The sequence below is a fragment of the Pelodiscus sinensis genome, chromosome 27 (assembly GCF_049634645.1).
Source record: "Pelodiscus sinensis isolate JC-2024 chromosome 27, ASM4963464v1, whole genome shotgun sequence".
NCBI classification, from domain to species: domain Eukaryota; kingdom Metazoa; phylum Chordata; order Testudines; family Trionychidae; genus Pelodiscus; species Pelodiscus sinensis.
This window is the reverse complement of record NC_134737.1, coordinates 1,050,770-1,076,132: the sequence shown is the minus strand read 5'-3', so window position 1 is coordinate 1,076,132 and position 25,363 is coordinate 1,050,770. Positions and strand designations below refer to the sequence as shown.

At 51.6% G+C, this 25,363-nt stretch overlaps 1 protein-coding gene and 1 long non-coding RNA gene across 7 annotated transcripts in view; one reads left to right on the top strand and one right to left on the bottom strand.

The window, feature by feature from the left end:
• Positions 1-709: 709 nt before the first annotated feature.
• Positions 710-9,482, bottom strand: LOC142820893 (uncharacterized). 4 transcript variants are annotated; one of them, XR_012897867.1, is made up of 4 exons: positions 9,270-9,482; positions 8,555-8,589; positions 7,804-8,042; positions 710-2,599 (listed from the first exon to the last, which is right to left on the bottom strand). It is a non-coding gene; the product is annotated as an uncharacterized LOC142820893 (long non-coding RNA). The 4 variants fall into 4 exon arrangements; XR_012897864.1 differs by lacking the exon at positions 9,270-9,482 and having other exon boundaries at positions 8,555-9,260; XR_012897866.1 differs by lacking the exon at positions 9,270-9,482 and having other exon boundaries at positions 710-2,492; positions 8,555-9,260.
• A 150-nt stretch (positions 9,483-9,632) lies between these two features.
• The window catches only part of HIPK1 (homeodomain interacting protein kinase 1), a 34,973-nt gene continuing 19,242 nt past the window's right edge, over positions 9,633-25,363 (top strand). For 2 of the 3 annotated variants that reach the window (XM_075910278.1, XM_075910277.1), the window contains exons 1-4: positions 9,633-9,791; positions 12,190-13,267; positions 21,618-21,741; positions 24,887-25,006. In XM_075910278.1, coding sequence (XP_075766393.1) covers positions 12,192-13,267; positions 21,618-21,741; positions 24,887-25,006 — 1,320 coding nt within the window. In that variant the 5' untranslated portion in view covers positions 9,633-9,791; positions 12,190-12,191. The remainder of the gene's footprint in view (positions 9,792-12,189; positions 13,268-21,617; positions 21,742-24,886; positions 25,007-25,363) is intronic. The other variant, XM_075910276.1, reaches the window with a different exon arrangement.

Here is a 25,363-nt window from a genome sequence, read left to right as displayed (position 1 = left end):
GTTCTTAACCCTTTTCATTGTACATACTATATACAGTATACTGTAATGTTTTAGTTTTTTTTAAGCCTTTTTTATCCTTTTTGCTCAGTTCAGCTGCTGCCGCTGTTACCTTGTGACTAATTTTTTGCCGAAGCTCACTCACTAGGCTCTTGCCATTTTGATGCCAGACTATCAGGAGTGCTGGACTACTGGATGCCGGACTATTGGAGTTTTACTGTACTCAAAATCTCTTTGTGGTTAATAAACTTGTTTTACTGTTTGATCTAAATCAGTGTGTTTAAATCAAATGTCTGGAAAACTCCCGTGGGGGGTAACAAGATGTGTGCACATTATATCTATTGATGAAATGACACACTTTCTATCATAGAGCACTGGAACTGGAAGGTAACTCGAAAGATCATCAAGTCTAGTTCCCTGCCCTCACGGCAGGACGAAGCACAGTCTATACCCCTGAACGAATGACATTCCACCACCCCATAACCATTAACTGACCTTGGTGTTGTTAGCACCATACTCTGCCTGTTACCCACAAAAATGTCTCTATCCCTGCCACACTGTAGGGGCACACACCTTTACCCAGTTCCTAGGGCGCAAGGTGCAACCCTGTTAATTTATATACCCACCCGTACCCAATTCCTAGGGCTCAGGGCGCATCTTACTGTGGGTTTTGCAAGATCTTTAGCCACTGAAAGAGCCTCACACAGTAATGTCCTTATCTTCTATTTATTGACAATTCCCAAACAAGCAGAATGCACATGCTAAGCACACCGTGTCATGCTCACCAATCCTGATAAAGGCAGGCGGACTTCCCCTGTTGGCCAGGCAGTATCAGTCTCTCTGGTCTAAGGCTGTGTCTCGGAGGTGAGTTCTTCTTTCCAGGTCTTCCCCCTCCTCCTGGTCGTCTTCCAGCCTTTTCTTCCTTCTGTTACTTCTGTTCTTCTTCTTTGCCTTCTTGAACCCCAGTTTATATAATAAAACCTGAGTCTTGCTTATCTAGACCTTAACCAATTATTTTAGTATAATTTTACTAACCAATCATAACAAAATTACCTAACCAATCATATCCCACCACCTTAATTGATTTACACCTAGCAACATTAATTATACAGCAGACAGAAACAGTTACACAGCAGAGAGATCACACAGACAAGCAATAGGAAAGTGAGGATTCCACAACATTCTCTACTGAGAAGCAGTTTCTGGCCAGACAGAATGGTGTGACTGAAGTTTTCTTTACCCATCGTGAGATCTGTCTCTTTACCTGGTGACAGTGGGGAGCTAGCGGCCAAGTCCCCTCCTCACAGCCTGGGGTGACACTTTGTAATACAATTTATCTGGAACTGTGAGTAGGTGACTCCAGGCCTTACAGCCATGGCTGCTGCTCTTCAGTCTGGCTGCAGAAGGCGGCTTCGGTTCAGGCCTAGCAAAGGCCTTCCAACATGGCTACAGAAAAGCCAGATTGTTACATGCCCAGCAGAGCTAGCCAGCCCACCCTGAGATTTGAGCCAGGCTTTCCAACACTCCCAGTGAGGCCCAAACCACTAGGGGCTCATCCCCTCCAGGTCAGTGGGCAGCCACTCTGCCTGGCTACGCCCTGATTCAGGGAGTTTATATTGTCATAGGTTCACAATCAAGTTGAGCTAACTCTCCCCTTTACGTCATTCTTTGCATCTGAGCCTCCATTTTCAAATCTGCACCGAGCAAATTGTAGTTAGGACACAAAGTTAAAGGCATTTTGAATCACCTTCATAGCTACCACTAAAGAGGAGCACGTAGAGCCTCCTATAAAAACACAGGCTGTGTAGGGTTCTCTGGTTGACAAAGTGGTGTGGGCATCTATGGCTGGCTCAGTCCCGCCTGGGGATTTCTCTGCGGAAGTTCCCACTGTGTTTAAAACCTGATTCCTATCTAGTTTTGCTTTTACAATAAGCCAGGTGCTAACCACTGTATGGACAGTCCCACAGTGACAAGTGACGACTGGCTCTTAACTAGAAAGTCCAGGCCTCTGCTGACAGCTGGCAAGCCAGTAGGGAGAATATGTTCTTTGCACATATGGCTTCTGCTGGTGACAGACACGGTGCACAAGGTGCCCTTTGACCCAGGCTAAGGCGTCCTGTCGTTGCCAGTGGAAAACACTCTGCAGGCGAGGAAGTGGAACGCTTCCTTTTCACACTGCCTCCTTGCTCATGTGAGACTGAGGCACTGTCCCTTGCTATAGAGGGGCAGGAGCTTCAGGCTGCCCTGGAGCAGAGCAGGAAGGTGGATTCCATGGGGCCATCTTGAACTCACCTTGCTAAGCCAGAGCACATTGAAATCAATGGTGAGATGCCCGTGGACTTCAGCAGGCATTGGCTCAGGCCCCAGATGGAGTGTACATCATAGAGCTTCCTCTGGTCTTGGTTGCACAAGTGTAGAAACGTAGATTATAGAAACGTTCTCAACATCCCTCCCCCCGCAGGGGACAGCCTGCGGCAGGGCATCTCAGCGTGACTCTGTCAGGGAACACCTGGACTGTGGTGGTATGGAGGCATAGAAACAGAGGTATCCCGACACAGCCATTCCACATCTGGTGAACCAGCCCGTTATTTCGAAATAGATTCTGAAATAACAGGCTTGCTAGTCTGATGGTCCTGTCCCTGTCTGCGTTCCACGAGGGTTAAGGGACGTTTCACAATAGCGCTCTATTTCGAAACTGGGCACTGTGTAGAACTAAGCTATTTCGAATTAGATCGAATTAGATCCACAATTTGCAGCACTCATATTGCGTAGCTTATTTTGACCTATGGGTGCAGCGGAGGTGCCCCCTTCGTGACAAACCAAGAGGCCAATGGGGATCTCAAACCCTCCTAATTGAAAGGCTAGCATCTCCCTGGCCCTGCTGTGCCACAGGTGCTGGCACTGCCCCAGCTCACACCTGACTGTTAGCAACTGCCCCAGGCTTCACTAAGGCAGACTTAAGGGTGCCCAGGACAGCTTTGTGCCCTTCCCGAATGTGGAGAGCTGCTGGACCCAAGCCTCTGTAAAGACGGGACCAGATTGTCAAGGGACATGCAAAGCAGCCTTAGCTCTGCCCCACAAGCTCTCCGCTAGTCTACTGCAGCCCATGGATTTCAGGGCGCTTTGACACTGGTAAGAAGCTGATTCTGGGGCAAGCTGAATCCTGGAGCCCTGGACCCAAACACCTCGGAAGCTGCATCACAAGGGGCCGGGGCTGCAATGCACACCGTAAAGGGGAGAGCAGGGCTTTGTCGTCTTCCCTGGATTGGCTAGCAGGGCTATTTACAACCCACTTCTTCCCTTCACCAGCAGCCTAAGCCCCTCCCTCACACCAAACCATCGCAGATGGGAGCTGGGTTCCAGGCCTCCTTGCCTTCCCATGAGCCCGCTACCCCCTGCTCCCAGGAGCCTCCCTCAGCAACTGAGAGCAGGGAAGCCCCATAGCTCCCTAGAAACAGGAGTCCTTGGCTCCCCCCCCCATCTCCGCACCCAAAGGAGCCTCCCCAGTCCCAGTCCTTATCTTCCCTGTGCCTGAGCCTGGGGCATGGCCTGCCTGCTACCAGGCCCCCACACCCAGAGGAGTGGGAACCCTCAGCTGCTGCCATTTCACACCTTGAGGGTCCAGCATTAAAGTGGGCACCAGGTGTCATGCAGCAGGGAGGGAGGCAGGGCAGGGAGATGGCTGCACGGCTCCCCAGTGCTGCCGGACCACCCCCAGCTTGCAGCTGCAGAGTGCCAATTGTAATAAGGGGTGTATTGCAATCAGCACGGCCAAATACTGCTTCTAGCATCCATGGCTGGGCCTAGGTAGATCCCGTCCCCAGCTCCAGCGCCTCTAGCATCCATGGCTGGGCCTAGGTAGATCCCGCCCCCAGCTCCAGCACCTCTAGCATCCATGGCTGGGCCTCGGTAGACCTCCCCCCCCAGCTCCAGCACCTCTAGCATCTATGGCTGGGCCTGGGTAGACACCCCCCAGCTCCAGGGCCTCTAGCATCTAGCCTAGTGGTTTCCAAACTGGGGGCTGCAGACCATAAGTGGTCCCCGGATGCCTTGCAGGTGGTCTACAGCTCGAGCTCAGCTCCCTCCCTACCCCCCCATATGGTTGAAGCAAGTGACTGGGGGTGGGGGGAGGGGAGTATGGATTTTTGGAGGGGTTTTTTTGCTTCTCACTTACGTGGTCCCCGACTGATTGTTCTGTAGGTCACTGGCCCCCCCCCCGCCCCAAGAAAGATTCCCTGCCCCTGCCATAAATGAAGACAACATTGAAACCTTTTGTGTTGGACATAAATTAATATTTTACCTTATTTAAAATGAAGTTTGATAAACTAACATGAGAGCATTAAAGCACTTAATCTGTTTACTAATTTCATTTACTATTTCCTTTCTTACTGGTTAAATCAAACTGTTCTCCCTTGCTGCAGCACTAGCAAAATGGCTTGAGCATATTATATAATTAAGGGCAAGTCTTCATTAGCAATTGGTGGTCCAGGAAAGGTTTGCATTGGGCCACGGGCCAAAAAGCTTGAGAACCACTGTCCTAGACTAGCAGTTCATCTTTGATGTGTGTCCATGGCTGAGAGTTCCCGAGTCTTTCCCCTTGAAGCTGTTCTACTGTCATTGGACAACATGCTGCCTGTTGAGTGCTGCATTGTGCAGTGGTTTAGAAAGTCTCCTGGGCTGTTGCAGACTTAGGTTCACTTGCTCCCTTTGTGGGCTGAGGGGCCAGGAGTGGAGCAGGGAGCAACCTCAGCCTTCCTTATGCCACTGTCCCACGTTCATTAACCATTAGGGTATGTCTACATTGCGTTCCTCCTTCGAGAGAGGAAAGCAAATACAGACAAACGAAATTGCAAATAAAACATGGATTTGAATTTCCTGCACTTCATTTGCATAATGGTGGCTGGCTGCTTTTCCGAAATAGCGTATTTCAAGCAAAAAAACAGGGTTATTTTGAAAAGAAACCCCTCCTTCGAAATCACCCTTACTCCTTAAAAATGAGGTTTAAGGGTTTGTTGAAGGAAGGGTTTATTTTTGAAATAACCCCGTGTGGACCCTGGTTTTTTTCTCAAAATACGGTATTTAAGAAAAGTGGCCGGCCGCAATTAGGCAAATGAGGCGTGGGAAATTCAAATCTGCGCTTCATGTGCAATGTTGTTTGTCTGCATTTGCATTTCTCTCTGGAAGGGGGAATGCAATGTAGACATACCCCTAATGGCTAAAGCAAGGCCCCAGACAGAGACACCGCTGCAGCCTTGTGATTAGGGCCCTCACCTGGTATTGCAGTGGTCGTGGGGCAAACAGGGCTTTGACCAATCCTACCTTCGAGTTGATTTCACTTTGGTTAACTATTAATGGTCCCAAAGACACATTTAAGCAGAAAAGCTTCTGTGGGTTGGTGAGTAATGTGTTGCCTGGTGTGGTGTGCTATACTGCACTGCACTGGTTCAGTGTTCCTGTCTATCATATACTGCAAATGGATTTGAATGATGAAATGGCCTGGCTTCTCTCTTGAGAGTGTTCCACTTGCGTTAACTGAGTCGGAGCAAACATCTGTTGTTATGGTGTGAGGGTACACATACACCATGTGTGATCCTGCTTTGAGTCTCCTGTTTAAAAACTGGAGCTTTTGTTAAGTGCCTTCCACTTTGATTAACTATTAATTGGGTCAGAGCAAACTCTGATTGCAGTAAGCATTCTGTGGGCTAGTGGTTCATGGGTTGACTGGTACTGTCAGTGCTACTAGATCAATTCCCTTGCTGGGCAAATGGTTTTGAGCAATGAAATGTCCTGCCTTGTCTGCTGACATGTATTCCACTTTACTAAACTACTAATTGGGCCAAAGAGAAGCTTATGCCCGTGAAGCTCTCTATAGGGCAGTAGTTAGTGTGTTGCCTTGGAGTACGAATGCTATTAGTTCAATTCCCCTGTGGGCCCAATGCCTTTAAGAAAGAAATTTTTCTGGCTCACTTGTTCCAGTTTAATAAACTATTAATTTGGCCAAGGAGAATCTTAACCCTATAAAAGCTCTCTAGGGCAGTGGTTGGTGTGTGGAGTGAGGGAATGACCTCTGTTGTTTGGTTCCTCTATCTGCCTTGTGGGGCAAAATGGTTACAGTGAAGAAATGTCCTGGCATTTCTGTTGACATTTGTTCCACTTTAATAAACTATTAATTAGGCCAAAAAGAGCACTCATCATGTAACAGCTCTCCATAGGGCAGTGGTTAGTGTGTTGATTTGTGGTGTGAGCTCCAGTGGTTCAAGCCCTTGGTGGGGCAAATGAATTTAAGCAAGGGAATGTTCTGGCTTTTTGGCTGAAACTTGGTCCACTTCAACAAACTATTAATTGGACCAAAGAGAGATCTAGCTCTGTGAAGTCCTCCATAGGGCAGTGGTTAGAGTATTGGGCTGTGGTGTCCCTGCTACGGGTTTGAGTCCCTGGCACACTGTGGCTTTTCTCTTGACACTTGTTCCACTTGAATAAACTATTAACTGGGCCAAAGAGAAGACTAGTTCTGTAAAGGTTGCTATAGGGCAGTGGTTAGTGTGTTTGCTTGTGGTGTAAGCACCCCTGGTTCAAGTCCCCACTGGGGTAAGTGGATTTGAATAAAGCAATGGTCTGGCTTTTCTCTTGACACTTGTGCCACTTTACTAAACTATTAATTGGGCCAAAGAGAAGCCAGTTGGCATGAAAGCTCACCATAGGGCAGTGGTTAGTGTGTTGAGTTGTGGTGTGACTGTTCCTGGTTCAAATCCCTGGTGGTGTGAGTGGATCTGAGCACTGAAATACTCTGGTTTTTCTGTTGACACTTGTTCCACTTTAATAAACTATTAACTGGGCCAAAGAGAGCACTACCTCTGTAAAATTCTCCATAGGGCAGTGGTCATAGCACTTGCCTAGGCTGCTCACAGAAGGGGTTCGAGTCCCTGCTGGGGGTGAAAGTGTTTCATTTGAAGAGCAAGTGCCATTACTCTTACCTGTTGGCGCTGTTCCCCTTTACTTAAGTGTGGCCTGGGGCACCTCTAGCGTTTGGATCACTCTGTAGCCCGGTGGTTGCGTGCTTGCCTAGAAGGTGGGAGATCCTTGGATTTCCTAGTTCGAATCCTACCTCTGCCCCTTTAGAAGGGGTTTGACTGGGGAAATCCTCTCTCCCAGGTGACCAGGGAGGTGGCAGATTCCTATTTAGGTCCCTGCTCCGGGTGGAGCCATTGTCTTAAGAATAAAAGACGGGACTTAGACTGAAAGCTCTCACCTCTCTGGGGGGTGGGGTTAGGTGGGGGTGGGGGGTGGGGTGGGTGGGCTAGGGAGGGGGGTGGGTGGGTGGGGTTAGGGGGCGGGTGGTGGGGGGGCGGTCCCTGGGAGGCAGGAGATACCCGCTCCAGTCCCTTCGCAGAGGCGGGACTGGAACTGGGATCTCCCACCTCCTGGGCAGGCCAGGACCACAGGGGGCAAAAGAGAGATCCGAGTTTTATTAAAAAGCCGAAGAGGCAGCAAATAATTTTTCAAAACCCTTTGTCTTACCAGGCACAGGGGGAATAGAACTCACAGACTCAACCTTCCAAGCCAGCACCTACACCCCTGTGCTATGGAGGGCTTCACACAGTGAGTGTTTGCTTGGGCCCTATCAGTAGTTAACGAAAGGGGCCCTACTGCAACAGGAAAGCCCAACGGCCTCCACCCCAGCGCTCCAGGGAGTGACTTGAGCGCTAGGCCGCACAGGGTGGCTCTCGCGTGGCCAGAGCTAGGGCGCCCACTTGAGACACAGGAAATCGCAGAAGGGGGCTTGGCCCAGCCTGACCCACACCCTACCTGAATAGCCCGTCCACTGTCAGCTCTCACCATCTCGCAGGGCTGACCGGGGGTCTCTGCTTCAGCGTCACAGAGCTCGGCAGAGGCCGCACAGCAGGCAAGATGACAGGTTTGCTCCTCGGCGCCTTTGCTCCCAGGGTCCGAGCTGCTGGAGGAGCCCTTGTGCGCGGTGTCTCTGCATCGCCCTGCACGGCCGGGCAGTGTCGACGAGCAGGTGGTGGTCGGGTCTGGCAGGGTCCCTGTGTCAAAGAGCAGACCCGCTGGATGGTTACATGGCAGAACTGACGTAGCCCTCTGCAGCAGGCGGCATCGGAGCCAGCTCCCCGCGGGGCACCGCTGACAGGCAGAAAGTCCCCACCTACGGGCTGGGCCTTGTCAGCCTGACGGGGCGGCCTGGCAAGTGGGAGGGTCGCTGCGCTATTGCCCTGACACCAGCTGCTGCTGGCTGTGCCTAGGCCATGGCCCCAATCCTCCCAGCCTGGGGCCCGACTCTGCACCCGCTGCTGGGGTTACCAGATGATTTCAAAAAAGCACTGGACACACTTGATCTCGGGGGAGGGGGAGCAGGGCTAGGGTTGCCAGGTGTCCGGTATTGGCCCAGGCAGTCCAGTATTTTTGCCTCCTGTCTGGTAAAAAATTCAGAAAATACAGGACACCTGGCAACACTAGACACTCAGGAACCGGGCCCAGCCCCGGGGGCCTCCCCCCGCTGACCCAGCCCCGGGGCCTCCTGGACCCCCCTCCTGCTTACCTGGCTCCGCACAGAGTAGGAAACAAGATGGCCACCTGCAAAAAACGCCACAAAGGCCTTAAAGGGGCCCTGCTGGGTTTTGTATTTTTCTTTCTTAATAACTGGCAGGGCCCTTCCCCCTCAGCAAGTTTGACCCCCCCTTTTCTTTCTTAACAGGGTTTTTTTTTGGGGGGGGGGGTATCCGCTATTTTTGGTTAAACCATCTGGCAGCCCTTGCTGGGAGGAGATCGGGGGAGCAGGGCTGGCCCTGGGGGAACCAGCCGGCGGGGTGCGGGGCTGGCTGGGAAGGGGTCGGGGGGGGGGGAACCCGGCTGGCCGAGAGGGGATCGGGGGGGGAGCGGTCGGGGGGGGGGCGGCCGAGAGGGGATCGGGGGGGGGGGAGAGTCGGGGGGGACCCCGCTGGTACCAAACGCGCTTCCGGAGCGAACACCCGCCACGGACATTTTCCCTCAGGTCCCGGACACCCGGCTACCCCGCCGCCGCCAGACCCGGGCCGGGGCCCTCCGAGACGGGCCAAGCCAGGGAGCCGCCGCTGGGCCCTGCCGGGAGAGCAGGGCCCGTTCCCACGGGGACCGGAGAGCGGCCATAGTGGGTCAGACCCAGGCCCATGGCAGGGCCCCGGAGGGAGGGGACACAACAGAGAATCCTCGCGGGACCCCTCCCCAGTCGCCACCGTCGCTGCCCATCCTGGCTAACAGCCATCGAGGGGCCTAACCGGCATGTCGTGTTCCCATGGCAACGCGGCCAGGCCCCACGGCGGGCGGAAGGGACGGAAGCCCGCGAGGGTCCTTCCGTAGCGTCCTCGCTGCCGCCTCAGTGGCGCCACCGGGCGGCGCCTCGGTCACTGCAATGGCGCCGGGCGGACCCGCCTCCCGTCACGTGACGCTGGCTCCCCGCCTCGGCGCTCGGCTGTTCCGGGGCCGGGCCGCGCTCGGCGCTCGGCTGGCTCAGTCTGGCGGTGGCAGCCGAAGGCCCGGAGCGCCGCGGGAGCCGGAGCGGGCCGCAGCGGCGCGGGGCGGCGGCGCGAGGCGGCGGGGGGAGCCGGGCCAGGCCGGGCCGTGGGGCGCTGGGGCGGGGCGGGGCCTGGCGGCGGCGGAGCGGCCTGGAGGCTCCCCCCGGGCGGGGCGGGCCGGGACCGGCGGCCGCTCCGGGGCTATGATGCGCCCGCTCCGGGGCTCCGCACCCCCGCGTGTCCCCCCGGCAGCTCCAGCCCGCGGCTGAGACCCCCCCACCAGCGGTGAGTGCGGCGGGCCCCGCGCGGGACACCGGCCCCTGCGCCGCTCCCGAGGCGGCCTGGGCCTGGGGCAGCCGGTCTGCGCTCGGCCCGGCGCCGGGACCGCTGAGCCTAGCGCGGGGCGTCGGACCAGGGACGCCAGGGCAGCAAGCGCCTCTCCCCGGAGCGTTCCCTGCAGACCGGCCACGGTGCCGCCCTGCCGGGCAGTGCTGCTAGTGGAGATGCAATGACGGGTCTGCGCCCTTGGCTTGTGGGTTACCGTAGCCCAACTTGGCCCCCTACTCGCCCAGCAAAGCGCTCCAAGCGCAGACACCGGCGAGGATGCAACCTTGATTTCCGATTGTGAAAGTCCCCCTCCACTTATACTGCACGCTGGATATGTAAACAGCTATTCTCTGCCAAGTGTAATGCAGAAGTCAGTATGCCTCATGCAGTTTCTGTCATGCCGGCGATTCTGGCTTGGTTCCCCCCTTTGCCTGATCATTGTACTGGGGCTATGCTGATAGGGAGGGGGAGAGGAAGATCAGCGAAGCAGTTTCACTTCAATTAAATCTTGCTTTGGGCCAACAAAAGCATTAGACTCACTCTCTGGGCCCTCCTTGTTCAGGCTTGAGCTGGCAGGCCAAGGGCTTGAACCACTATCTCTTACTTTCCAGGGGGGTCCTTTGACCACTACACTAGAGGGGTTTGTGTGTTTGTGCCTTGCATTGGCCCAATTAATGTTTGATTAAAGTGGAACAACTTCAAGAAGAAAAAAGGCTCTGTATTTTGATCATGCACTTAGCAAGGGAGCTGGTGACTGTTCAGCTGCCTTCCTACCAAGGACTTGAACCAGAAACACCTATATGCTAGGTGAACAGCCAAACCACTGGGCTAGAGAGTGTGCCTTATCTTTGCCTCCTTAATATTTAATGGAAGTGGAACAGAGCTCTCAGCGCACACCTCACATGAAATTCAGGAGAGATGTGTTTTTGACAAGACTTAACTGTGCCCATCACTAGAAACCACCTCTTCAGAGTGAGTCTTCCAGCTGAGTCTCAGGGTCTAGGTCTGTAATAATTGGAAGGCATTGCCAGCTGGAATGAGTTGCTGACCCCAGTCCAGATGCTAGAAGATAGGAACTGGTCATAGGACAGGTTGTTCACTTTAATGCAAGTGATTGTTCCACTGTAGTGGGAAAAGCTAGCTAATAGATTTCATACCTGCTAGATTGTTTCTGTTCAACAGATTGCACCAGTACCTGAAAAGCAAGTGTAGAGAAAATACCTTCCCCAAAATGGTTACATTATTAACAATTCAAGTTGTCTCTCTAGGTCTTCAAATGACCTTGTACCTTTCAGATTGCTGGGGAATCTATCAAACATGGTATTGTCAGCCCCAAGTGAGTCAGATGCAGTGATGACTTTGTATCTATTTCTTCCTCTCCTCCCCCCCCCCCCCCAATTTAATTGTGCGTTATACTGAGAATTTAAGTTTAGGTTCTGACAGTAGACAGACAAGGTGGATGAGGGTCTGACTTGTGGGTGACAAAAGGAGTAGCTTATTGGTCTGCTCTGCAGGACCAAACTTAGTATTTTCCTTTGAACGCAAGGACGGAAATGTAGTTTGTCTCTGCACACTGTCTAATAGCAGGAGATTTCAGAAACAAGCTTATTGTCTGTTTTCAGCTGCCAGTCCTCCCCTAATGGAGGGTAGAGGGGAATTAGCCTTTTAGCTGATGTGACATACAGGATTTCCCATTTGCCAAGGACTGACTCTTCAGTTTGTAAGCTGGGTAGAGAATGAGATTTAAACTGAGAGACTGTTTAAGGGTGAGTGGGTATGTTCTTAGGTAAGCAGCTGCTGGATTGTCACCCTTCCTTGTTTCCCTGGTCATCTTGCGCTGTGATTCTCCTTGGAGCAGGTCCTGCTGTGTGCTAAGTGCCCCATTTCCCAGTGGGGATTGTTGGTGCATCTTTTGGAGGATGGGATCCTTTGAGTTCTCTAGGGCTCTTATCTATGTTTGATTAAATGCTCTTTAAACGTTCTGAGCAAATAAATTAAACTGACATTTTGAAGGCCCTCATTCCTGCCAGCCCTTGTTCTGTTACGTTGTGGCATGTCAGGGTGCGGAGATACAGATAAGCCTAAAGCCCCAAACCCACAGGGCACATGCCCCTTGGTCCCGCCACCTCTGTGCAGGACAGAACGCCCGAGCCGGTCCCTCAGTCTGGTAGGCAGAGAAGGGGGGTGAGGCTCCGAAAGTGGCACTTGAACTGCAAAAGAGGCTGGAGCATCCCAGTCTGGCCACTCCTGCTGTGTGACTAACCTGATCTTGGCTTGCTAAGCGCACAGGGAGTTCCTCGCATCTTGACCTGCGATTATGGGACCATTGCTGATCAGCTCTCTCTCCTCGTTTCAGGTATGGCCTCACAGCTGCAGGTGTTCTCCCCTCCGTCAGTGTCGTCGAGTGCCTTCTGCAGTGCCAAGAAACTGAAAGTGGAGCCTGCTGGCTGGGATGCGTCAGGCCAGAGCAGTAGTGACAAGTATTACACCCACAGCAAAAACCTCCCAGCAGCTCCAGGACAAGCAAGCTCCTCTCGCCAGGTAGCAAATTTTAGCATCCCTACTTACGATCAGAACCTCCTTCTCCCTGCTCCTTCGGTTGAGCACATTGTGGTCACAGCCGCAGACAGTACAGGCAGCGGAGCAACAACGTCCTTCCAGAACAGCCAGACCTTTGCACACAGGAGCAACGTTTCTTTACTGGAGCCGTACCAGAAATGTGGGCTGAAAAGGAAAAGTGAAGAGGTTGACAGCAACGGCAGTGTGCAGATAGTTGAGGAACATCCACCTCTCATGCTGCAAAACAGACCTGCGGTGGGTGCTGCGGCCACTACCACCACTGTCACCACAAAAAGCAGCAGTTCCAGTGGTGAAGGGGATTATCAGCTGGTCCAGCATGAGATCCTGTGCTCCATGACAAACAGCTACGAGGTCTTGGAGTTTCTGGGCCGAGGGACATTTGGACAGGTGGCAAAATGCTGGAAACGTAGCACAAAGGAGATTGTAGCTATCAAAATCCTGAAGAACCATCCCTCCTATGCTAGGCAAGGCCAGATCGAAGTGAGCATCCTCTCTCGCTTGAGCAGCGAGAATGCAGATGAGTACAACTTCGTTCGCTCTTACGAGTGCTTTCAACACAAGAACCACACTTGCCTTGTGTTTGAGATGCTAGAACAGAACTTATACGACTTCCTAAAACAAAACAAGTTCAGCCCACTGCCCCTAAAGTACATCCGGCCAATTCTGCAGCAGGTGGCCACAGCCTTGATGAAACTGAAGAGCCTGGGTCTGATACATGCTGATTTGAAACCAGAAAACATCATGTTGGTGGATCCCATCCGCCAGCCCTACAGAGTGAAGGTCATAGACTTTGGCTCAGCCAGCCATGTATCTAAAGCTGTGTGCTCCACTTACTTGCAGTCGCGCTATTACAGGTAAGTACTGATACCTGAAGCTATTTCTGTACCCTGGCTTCTGCACAGGGGAACAAGCATTGGAGGATGTCACTTACAGGGAGCCCCATTTCCTCAGTCAATGTGCAAGAACCAGACAAGAGATGACAAACCTCTTCTCTTAGAAGGGCTTAACTGTTGTCCAGAGGGCAAGGTGTAAATGTAGGGCCCCACTCAGTCTATCTACTGATTGTGGTGTGAAACTTACACAAAGATAAGGGTCAGAACGACCTTCATGCAGTACAAAAACTTGTAACCACTATGATTTCTGCCCAGTATCTTAGTCACAGTTGGCATCACTCTGTAGGAAAACAATAGGCATACAATGGAGCTTGTTACCAGTGCCTTCTATTTCTTTCCTTCCCTCTATTCCTCCTTTCTCTACCTCTGTTCTCTGTCACCCTCCATGCTGAGCTCCCACCTCTTTCTTGCCTCATCTGCTGGAACGATTATGGAGAGGGTAATGCTGGCACATAGTGTTGTCAGGCTTTAGTGCTGACACGCAGATAAATGGGCAGGACGGGGGGTGGGGCTGTCATACAGCTCAGCTGTCATGTCAGTGTGTCTGCAGACTCAGGAAGACAGCATTGCATCACTTAACCTTCCACGAGAGAAATAAGCTTTTCTTTGCGGCTGTGAAGTCCAGGACATTTGAAACGAACTCTGAGGGTTCTCTGATAAGAACATAAGAACGGCCGTACTGGGTCAGACCAAAGGTCCATCTAGCCCAGTATCCTGTCTACCGACAGTGGCCAGCACCAGGTACCCCAGAGAGGGTTGACCGAAGACAATGATCAAGTGATTTGTCTCCTGCCATCCCTCTCCAGCCTCTGACAAACAGAGGCCAAGGACACCATTTTATCCCCTGGCTAATAGCCTTTTATGGACCTAACCTCCATGAATTTATCCAGCTTCTCTTTAAACTCTATTATAGTCCTAGCCTTCACAGCCTCCTCTGGCAAGGAGTTCCACAGGTTGACAACACGCTGTGTGAAGAACAACTTCCTTTTATTAGTTTTAAACCTGCTACCCATTAATTTCATTTGGTGTCCTCTAATGATAGCCCACATTAGGAACCTCTGCAGCACAACATTCAGAATTTGACTAAATAGTGGTTTTTAATGGGCATTTTGGAGAGCTAGTCCTTTAATAAAATGATCATAAACGGGGAGTGCGGGAGACTGTATGCTTCCTGAATCATTAACAATGGATGATGAGTTGGCCTGTGAGGTGGATCTTGATTCAAAGGATCTGTGAGCACCAGAGTTGAACAATTTACCTGGCTCCTCTGCTAGCCTGAGGGCTAATTCGGCTAGTCATAATGAAAATTACTCCTCTTCCTGCCAAGCCACATGTTTTCTGAAGAAAGTAGCTGTGAGAGGAGATTAGGACATAGGTGAACAGAGCTCCTACCTTGGCAACGTGACCCCTCTAAGGGTGCATCTGCACTGCACCCATAGCTCAAAATAGCTTATTTTGAAATAGTGCGCTATTCCAAACTGTCCCTTATGCCTCGTGGAACGAGGTTTACAGGGGTGTTGGAATAGCGAGCCCATTATTTCCAAAGTTATTTCAAAATAAACTTGTTTAAAAGACGCAGAATAGCTATTTCGGGGGACCAGAAGTATCCCGGAATAGTGCTGCTGACTAGACGCACCCAAAATGGGCAGTCCTCCTCTTCCTCGCGCCACGTGCCTGCAGTAAATTGCAACTAGCATATTTTGCCTTGTTAAACAGAGTATCCGCTGTTGCACTACACTGCCGAGAGATGTAGCAAAAGACTTGAGTTGTCTCCCCATTCTGTAAAATGTCTCTTGACCAATTAAAATGAATTCACCAACTGTAATTAGCCTTACCAATGTAAATGGCAGCAGTTCCTGACTTGTCCAAAGCTTGTCAGTGCAGTTATTCAAGGAGGCGGTTGGGATTTACTGCTGTGGTGCCCTCACAGGTCTCTGGCTCTGTTGATGATGATACCAGAAGGCTTGCTTGTGCGCTCAGTGATGTGTGCTGTGTAGATTTGTGCACTTAGTCTCCACAGCAGACCTGAGAGGGCCCCCCAAGACCACACCGGATCAGGATCAAAGAAGCCAGGCCAGGCTTATTGCTAAGCGAAGTACAGTCATAGCTGCCAATAGACTCTACTGAACCACATGTACTTGCCACGATGGAATGACTCAATCAGTGGGGAAACTCCCACTGCCCCCTAGGTCATTCATAGAATCCTAGAGCTGGCAGAGACCCAAGGCAGGACCAACCCAACTAAATCAACCCAGCCAGGGCTTTGTCAAGCCGAGACTTCAAAGACTTTCCCCCCAAGACACCACCTTATATACAGGAGCAAGCAAGTCACACCTCACTGCTGACGTATCAGGTTGCCTCTGACGCTACTTAAATAGCGCCCATCGTCCTGTACCTCGTGGTTTGATGAGATCATCTCTATCCATCATGCTGTTGTTTTATACCCTTTCCTGGACCTGGGTCTGTATCTGTGGGGAGTGGGAACCAAGGTCTTTTTTAATGAGCTAGTGAGATCATGTGCTTTCCACTTCTGACCAGTACCAATTCTTGCTCTGCAGTCAGTACCTAGCACCAGTAAGTGTTTTGCACTCTCAGCCCTGTTTGTGCCAAGTTCTCTTGGCAGGGGCCTGCCTTTTGCTCACAGCATAGCTTTGCTTTGTTAGCCATGTTTTCTCCATTGCTTTCTAGGCCTCAGACCTGGCCTGTGCTCCATGATCTTACCTTTTAGACCTTCATCTTACTGCAGTCAGTTACCTGTTGTCCTTTCTCACTCACTCCCTGCATGTAGCTTTGCAAGTGAGCGCCTCTGCACTGAAATAAGCCCGGACATGTTTAATAACCCTTTGAAGGAAAGTGGGCTTGCAGAGAGATGAGGTCAGTAAAGAGAGTGCACCGCAGCGAGCCATCTCTTTGCTCCTCACTTCGTCCCCTTTGGGGAAGGCAGAAGTTGTTCCAGGCCATATCGCTGGGCCCTGCTCACTTATCCAGAATTACTGTGACTCCTAGGGATGGGGGCAAATGGGTTATTGAGCCCCAGCAGATATCTCTGTCTGTGTAGATAGAGCAGGCTGTGACTTCCCTTCCAGTTCTTCCTACAGGAAGGCCTTGTGCTCAGCTCTGACTGCTTTCACAGTTCAGTGTAAGCTGCAATACATTGTAGTGTGACCTCGTACGTCAGGAACCTTTCATTGGCCCATTATTAAAGTAACTTTCACAAAGCTCTGTCTGTTCCTACATGTCTAGGGTTATGCTTAATGGAGCACTGCTTTTTCTCATGGTCATACAGCTGGCTAGGAACGTGATCCTTCCAGCCTGGGAGAACTGAATATTGAGACAGTGTCCCCTGGCTTGGCAGGAGCATGGGGAGAGAGTCTCTCAAGGGGCCTCTGGCAAGAAAGCTGCTTTCTCTGCTGTGCCTATCTTACTAATCTAAAAGCACGCCCATCTCCCCCCATGCGCTAGTGTGTGACTTTGCTGGAGAGGAGAGTATTCAAAAGTGCTGGCTGAGACAGCCTGCTTGGCTGGAACCAGGAAGAATCCAGCAGCGTGGAATCTAGTTAGTGTGGTGTGAAATGTACATCAGTGTTGAGGTCAACCACAAGCTGCTTTCTAAGCATAGAAACTAGTTTATCTTGGGAGAGAGTTGTGTTGCTTCTGGCTTATTTTCACACTGAGAAGAGCTCTCGAGATGAGGCCAGAGGGTCCAGCCCTGTGTTTGTGATAAGACTGAAACAAATTCCTGTTTTTACTTCAGTGGCAGTTTTACGACAGACTCACGTGTTTCCTGTCCCCTTATTGGCCTTGGGCCAGTGTCTTGGCCGCGCCCTCAGGAATGGCTTCTTGAGCCTAAAACTTTCAAACCTAGGAGAGGCTGCTGCATTTATATATAGGGACTTGAAGCAGTGGATTTCTCCAGGAGTGCCCAGCAGTCCTACATTCCCTAGCTTAGTGGGGTGTATGGGAGCACGGCCCTTCTGAGAGAAGCAGCTTTGAAAGGCTGAATGTCTGAATTTAGGAGCCAGCTGCGGTAGTGAATGTTCGTGGGTTGTCACTGTCCAGAGCAGAATGGACTGGGGGGGGGTGCTGTTCCTGATTCCCTCACCCCCTCGCTTCTCAACTGCGGCGAGCACGATGGGCTGAACTGGCCCTCTGGGGATGTGGCTGTGAGTGGCCAGGAATGTCCCGCAACAGGAGGAGTGTCGTTTCCAAACGCCACCTCTTGCCATCAACCCTGGACTGTAAATCCACATTGTGTGGTTGCAGCAGTGGCGAAGAGGGCAGCCTCCATAGGTGCACGGTGAGATCTGTGCACTGTGGTATCGAGCACTGGCAGCAGTTGGAGAGAGGTGGGCACCCTTGGTAGTCGCTGTCCCAGAACAGGCTACAGCCATGGGAAGTGTGTGAGCAAGGGAAACATCTTCTGGATCTTGCGTTGCCTCATTGCATTCCTGGCTGTTGGGCAGCTAGTCTAGTTGGATGGTGCTGCCGGAGCCGTGGTCCCAGCCAAGGCTTGACGTGGCTTTGTCAGGCCAAGATTTACAACACACAGTGTGCAACTGCTGTCCCGACGCTGACTGAGAGGTGCCCTGGGGCGGGGTGCTTGGGCCGGTTCCCTCTCAGCTGTTGTGCTACGGGCAGTGCTGAGCAGGCAGAGGCAAGCCCTGATGGGAAGGGGCCAAGCAGAGGTTCCCTGATGCCAGCGACGCCTAGGAGGGGAGTCACATCTCACGAGGCACTTTCACAGTGACCATCTCCAGCTCTGTGCCTCCCATTGCCTGCGACTGCTAGTGTGGGCGCGTATGGGCCATTGCGGGCAGGCAGGGGCACCTGTACACTGCCCTCCCGGGGGAAGAAAGGCACAAGCTGACTCTCTTGGCTGAGTCAGGCTCTTGGTCAAAACTCCGAGTAAGGGCGCCAAGGAGGCAGCTACCATTGCTGTGCTGTGTGTCGCTCAGCGGAGCCTCCATTGTGCAGCTGCAGAGCTCTGGGCTGAGCTTTGTGCCCTGGCCGGGGGAGCTGCTGTACCAAAAGCCCGGCTTTCTCTGTCTCTGAGGCTGGTTTTGATCCTACCTGCAGGCAGCAAGGGGAGGTGCCCTTGCCACAGGCCCCATGTGCTTGGGAATGTTGTGGGGCGGGGGGGTGGAAGTCTGAGTTCGGTGTCAGTAGCCTGGCTGGGCACTGGCGTGCCTGGAGATCAGAATGTAACAGTCCGGTACTGGGGGACTCTGTCAGTTCTCATTCTCTGACTAGGAATGAGCCTCCGATGAGTGATTTAATGCTGGAGGGATCAAGTGGGTGGGATCTTTTATTGGACCCACTTCTGCTGGTGGACGTGACAAGCTCTTGAGTTACATGGATTCCTCTTCAGGGCTGAAGAAATGGGTCCTGTAAAAGACATTTCTTCACCCCCCTCTTGTCTTGAATATTCTGGGAGGAATGTGGCCACTACGCTGCAAAATTAATCTTAGACAGTCCAGTTGCAAAGGTGGCGTCTAGCTCCTGTCCTGCTTCAACAACCCTTGCAGTGGTCACTAATTATAGCACTGCTAACTGCTGCCATTAGCAGCCCCAGCCTAAAAGCAGATGTGAAGGAGGCTGACGGCTGTTGGTACCAGCTGTGTCCTGAGCCAGTATGAAAACTGAGGTCTGGTGAGACGTTGATCTATTTAGCCACTAGTGTAAATGCCTCAGAGCTTGGGCTGTCCCCTGGATGCAGACACAGGACAAAGCAATAATCCCACCTGCTCATCCATCACCTTCTGCGTCCCTCGCGTTGAGTTGGGCCATGCACGTCATGCAGGTTTGAACAGGATTGCGCCGGGGTCTGCACCACCACAAGCCACCTCCCTTTCATCTAGGAGCTGGATGAACTCCCATGGGCTTGCCTGGGAGCTCCACACAGGTAAAGGCAGCAGCCTTACCTCCTGCCTGCTCGTTGAACACCTGCTGGGCAAGGCTACTCTGCTGGGAATCAGTGGCTGCCTTGAGAGGATGGGGAACTGGCACTTGGAGTTGAGACCCCTGATTAATGGCTAAGCAGGGCTAGTTTCCATGTGGCGGGATCCCTTGGGGGGCTGCGCCAGTCAGCTCATCTCCGGACCGCTCTGCAATAGCCGTGTATGATTCTTCAGCAAAATGGTGTCGCTCCGTTTGGGGCCTGTTTGGTAATGTTCTAGACGCTTGCAGGGAGCAGAGCACTTGCTGGGAGAGCGAACACCCCCACAGGTGAAGGGGCTGGGAATGAAGCAGCATGGTAGCCTCGAATGGGAACGACTCCTGACCAGCCTCCTGGCCCAGCCGGTTACTCAGAGAGTCGGAGTAAAAGCCTCCCTGCACATCTCTGTCTCCAGTGGGCTGGGCTGGTTTTAAGGGTTTTGGCGTAAGAGACTGGACATATGAAAGCAGCAGCCTGCGGGCTCGGTGTGACCGCCCTGCCCCTAGAGTGCAGCAGGAGGCCAGTTAACCAAGTTCACCTGTCTGGGAGCAATTGCCTCCTTCCCCGCTGACCTGTGTGGTAGCTGAGGAAAAGCTGGCGGGATAGTGTGAGCAGCAGAACCAGCGGTGGCCAGAGGTGGGCCCCCGCCCACCCGGCAGGACCTGTCGACCGTTCCTTACCACAGTCAGGTGAATGCTCAGAGGAAGTGGGATGAAGCAGGGCTTTCTGTGTCCTGCTGCAGGATGCCACGTGACCGAGAGCGTATCCTGGAGACCAGTCCAGTAGGCAAGGCCAGAGTCCAAAGCTGTTAAGTGAGATAAGAGCTTCCTTAATGAGATGATTATGTAACACATTTCTTTCTTGATGTGTGCTTGCCCATGATCTGCTGCCCAAGACTGGCCAGAAAGCAGCGCAGGCCAGTACTTGGGACTTTTCTCTCCTCCCCCACACTGGGGTTACAATGAAGTTGGTTATTTCTAAGAAGACTGAAGTTCTGGTGTTTCCTTTACTGTCAAGGGTCTATTCTGGTACGGGCTTTCATGACCCCAGGGCCTCACCATATGTAAATTCAAGGCTAGATTTCAGCCCACGAGCAGGCAGAGCTGCAGGTGTTTGTTTTACAGCTGTGTGTGTGAGGCACAGGGACAGCTGTGCTCAAATATCTCCTGCAACATTTCTGTCCAGCTGGGTTATGCAGAGAAAATCCTCTCTGGAGACGAGATTTAAAAGCAGCACATTGTTCGGTTGGTAAGTTCCCTGAGAGAGGCTGGGCAGGGGTTTTACACGTGATGCGGTCCAGTTGCTCAAACCCCATAAAAGAATGTGCCCCAACCCCTCACCATCACGGTGCCTGGCTGTGTTCTCTTCATTCGCCTACCCACAGCCCGTGTACTCTAGGGTAAACTCTCTGCCGAGTGCCCTGGCTTGGCGCTGCACACCACTCTCTTCTCTAGGAGGAGGCAGCCAGAGCCCTTGAAACCTTCCAAACCTCCCTAGACTCTAGCTGCTGATAAGCTGAGCTGAGGGATCGCCACTGGGTAGGACTCAGGATGTAATAATGGAGTCGATGAACCGAGGAGCAAATGCTTCTGGGTTAATGCTATAGACTACACGCATTCCCAGCCCGGCTCATGCTGGGTCTGGGAGCTCAGGCGCCCTTTCCTCGTGACCAGGGCTGTTGCCCCCTCACGCTGCAGCCTCTGGTTTTTAAACTGGCTCCTCTTGTGGGCCAGCTCCCGCCTGGCACCCACTGCTGCCTCTGGCACAGAAACAGCCATGCAGAGTGGCAGGGGGCTCCTCGGGAGTGGGGCAGAGTGCACTGGCTGCCAGCCCCACCCCCGGGGACTACAGAGTAGTCGAGTAACCGATAAGAATGGATGAGGTTACTCGACTATTCAGTTAACGGATATTAAACATCCTTAGGTAGGACCCCCCCCCCCCCCCCCCCGTGCTGCTGTCTGACGTGCCAGTGGGACATGTGGGGTGTATTGTGCGATGGCTGACCCACGCTCTGTACACCCTGTCATGGGACTAACTCAGCTGGCAAGGTACCTGCCATTTACAGGGGGCTGTAACATAGGTAATTTACATTGGTATGGGATGTCTCTGGGCTGCTGAGTCCTTTCCTCAGGGGCTAGAAGACTGCACTGCTGGTTTCCTGGGGCTGTAAAGCCAAAATCAGCAGTGCTGCTAAATGAGGATGAGAGAGGCTCTGTTGGGCTAGTGAGAAATGTGGCACCGTTCCGGGGAGCCCCTGCTGGTGTTGCAGGGAAGGTCTCTGGGGAGCGCTGCTTTTCTGCACAGCGGGCTCGTGCCATGCGGCCAGGCACCGTTTGCTTTCTGTGCCAGGCTGAACTTCTCAATCTTCATTCACAGAGCCCCTGAAATCATCCTGGGTTTGCCGTTCTGTGAAGCAATTGACATGTGGTCCCTGGGCTGCGTGATAGCGGAGCTGTTCCTGGGCTGGCCTCTTTACCCAGGCGCCTCAGAATACGACCAGGTAAGAGCATGCTGTGCCTGGGGGGCGGTGCCTGAGCAGTCTGAGGGAGCCACTTTTCTATACCCCCTGTGAAATGGAAGTGCGCTAATTCACGTTCTGCTCTGGCCTACGCAGGCCTCATGTGGGCTCCAGCTCTTGCCCTGCTCCTTTCCTGCTTTGATCCACTTTTCTTTTACCTGTGGTAACGGAGGCTGCTTCCCACTGGCACCCTGCCTACCTCTGGTTTTGGCAGAGAACGCAGGGTCCTGTATGTGGCTCACTTCCATTTAATATACGCATGCAGTGTGTGGGACAGCCTGCAGCTCCCTTCCTGGCAAAACTGAAGTGGAGTGTCTCTCCGGGGCGTGCGCTACGCTCAGTACAACGAGGACAGGTCAGCTGCATGAGCAGTTGTCCCGGGGAGAGAATTTGGAGTCCTGCCATGCAATTCCTGTCACCTTCCTTCCTACAGGAGCTCTGATCTCTTAACGTAGACCATGTCCCAAGTGCAGTGTGTGTAGGCGTCTTACAGTGTACAAGTAGCGGTGTTATCTGGTTGTTAGCCTGCCCGTGAGAGAGGGCAGCAAATCTAAACAGAACAATACGAGTAGAACCCCGCCGACCACTCCACCTTCCCCGGAGGCTGGTGGTGGGTGTCCGGTGGTTCCCTGGGCTGGAGGAACTCTTACTCACCACCCCCAACTCCAGAGCTGGTGCCTTATTCTTATCTATATATAGAATCATGAGCTTTTGTGGGCAAAACCCACTTCTTCAGATGAGTGGGTTTTACCCATGAAAGCTCATGATATATATAGTATCATGAAAAATTTCCTAACTGTCGGGGTGGTTAAACACTGGAATAAATTGCCCAGGGAGGCTGTGGAATCCCCATGTCTGGAGATATTTAAGAGCAGGTTGCATAGACACTTGACAGGGATGGTCTAGACAGTGCTGGGTCCTGCCGTGATGGCAGGGGACTGGACTTGACCTCTCGAGGTCCCTTCCAGTTCTAGTGTTCTAGGATTTTATATATATTTTTGTTAGTTTCTAAGGTGTCACAAGATCACTTGTTTTTAAAGTTACAGGCTAATCCGACTATTCCTCTGAGACTTAGAACAATACAAGTGCAGCTTTTCCATCGCATGGTTTGTTTTGTGGTGTTGCCATTTCAGGGTCTGGTATATTTTTCTCTACACAAAACGTCTATTTGAAATTAGCTTTTAGCATTTCTTCAGCACCCTAAATTTCCAGAGGAAATGCAGTGGTACATTACTGAGCAGGCTGAGTTAGAAATAGCTAAGGTATGGCATAGTGGTTTCCTTCTACGGTAAGGCTTGTGTACTTCTGTGAATCTTATCTCAGTGTGTAGGTGGGTGGAGACAGAGGTCTGGTTTTCATGACTTCGTAGCGAGTTCTGTAACCCTTCAGAAGTGTGGGGCAGCCTGTGCTCTTACGTCATGTGGTTGAGTTTGACGTCTGCAGGGACGACGTTTGTTTTTACCTGAGCTGCAGTAGTAACTGCAGAGCAGTCAGGGTTTTGAAGAGACATCTCTGAAAATGAATACCAGGCTGGGCCTTGTCAAGCAGCCGTGGCCTTGCCTGAGATAATCTGCTCTACGGCAATGAGGCCATTGTAGCTATTGTGGACCCCAGCACCTAATGGATGCTGGCTGTTGGAATTATTGCATAGAAGGATGACACAGCTCTCCGTTGCACTACTGAAAATGTTGCTGCTTAAGTATAAAAAGTATGAACACCGGTCAGATTGAATTAGGGGTGTAAACGCCGTGAATTGGTTAATCAGTTAAATGTGATGTCTAACCGGCTCACTGATTAAAGGGGGGAATGGGTGAAGGGGCGGGAGCGGCCCTCCGTCACAGGCAGGGGTTGCTTCAGCCCCCACCAGTTAACCGGAACCGGTAAGCATCCCCCACTGGTTAACCTTTCCCATCCCTAGCTTGAACCCAGATTGCTACAGAGGAAAAGCGAGGCCACAGATTCCTGTTGGCCCTCAAGCAGCACACATGTAGCAACCTGCCTCGTGCCCTGGAAAGTTCAGTTGCTCAGGCGGAGGGGCATTGGCAGAATTACGGGCAGTGATTTGGGCTACGCACTACGGTAGCAGTAACTACAGAGCCTAGCTGCCTTCAGCCAGTGTGTCCGGTCCTGCTCTGTCCCAGATGGGCTGGGTTTACCGAGCTGTATTTTTATTGAAAAGATACTTTCAAAAAACTGACTTTTTTCTTGTTGTAATGAATTGTCTCAGTTCTCGCTCCGAAACTCGAGGAGCAGATAGCGTTAGCCGTATAGACCACAAAGCCGGGGGAAGATTTGAGAAAGGGTGCTGATATTTAAAAGTATTCCTCTGCTTTATAATGGCGTGTCTTTTCTTTTCCTTTTAAGGACAACTTTGTACTTTTACTGTTGCGTGTTGCTGTATTTCGAATACCGTAGTCCGCGTTCTTCAGACAGGTTTCGTACACGTTTCTGGGGGGAGGTAATTTATTTGGCTGCTGTTTTTACTCCAGGTGTTGATCCACTAAAAGCTACAGGAGATCTACATACTTTGAGTCCAAACTTGAACCCTGGAAGTCAGTGGGTGCTTTGACACTGGACCTGTTGCAAGCAGCGTGTTCAAGGGCGGATATGTCCAGACCCACCTGTATCATGACAATACCTAGATTTTTTTTCTGTGAATTGTATATTTAAACAATACAGATATTTGGTAACTTTTTGTAAACTCTTCCCTCACCTTTAAAAATGTGTAGTGATTATGTTGGCGAGTGCTGCATTTACCTTAGACCTTCCCTTTTTATATTTAGCTTATTCTCAGTCTGTTAAAACAGCTTTGGGTCAAGAACATTTCTATAAAAAGGCAGAGAGGCCCATTAGAGTTTACCAGTACCCCAAATCTCTGCAGAAAATCAGATTGAAACAGTTAAATGTGCTTGTACATCCTTGAGAATTGCATCTTTACAGTAGTTTTGTATCATGGCATTTCAGTTATTCAGACAGCCTACATATAAAAAATTCAACTTTAAAATTTGTGTTTAGTCTTTCTCCTGTTCATTATTAACAAAGTTGGTAGAACCTCAGTATTTTGCTGTTCTGGACTTACCTATCCATCCAGTTTATTGGCATCTTTGCTCACTTTTTTTCTTTACAGATTCGGTATATTTCACAAACCCAAGGCCTTCCAGCAGAGTATCTTCTGAGTGCAGGAACAAAAACAAGCAGGTTTTTTAACCGAGATCCAAACTTGGGATACCCACTATGGAGGCTAAAGGTTTGTGTGTCTCTGTGATTTCAAAATCTGTCCATTATGGGCCTGATTCAAATTATCCAAATCTCATTGCTGCTCAATTTGAATATGTTGTGAAAGTATCCTGGATAAAGATTAGCTTGTAAATATCATTCAGTTGTAGTTGATTTGAACATTTCCTTTTAGAAACAGCACAAATCCCTAGCACATATTTCCCATACTTCAGCTTTGGAACAATGGGAGGGTGAAACGGAGTGCTTTTCCTGGTCGCCTGTTAGTCGGGATCTTGAAGGCTTTTAACAAAAACAAACCCCTGGTGAGCTCTTTGGAGAAAGGCGTTCTGTGAGAAAGAGGCAGAGCAGACATGCACGTTGAGAGAGT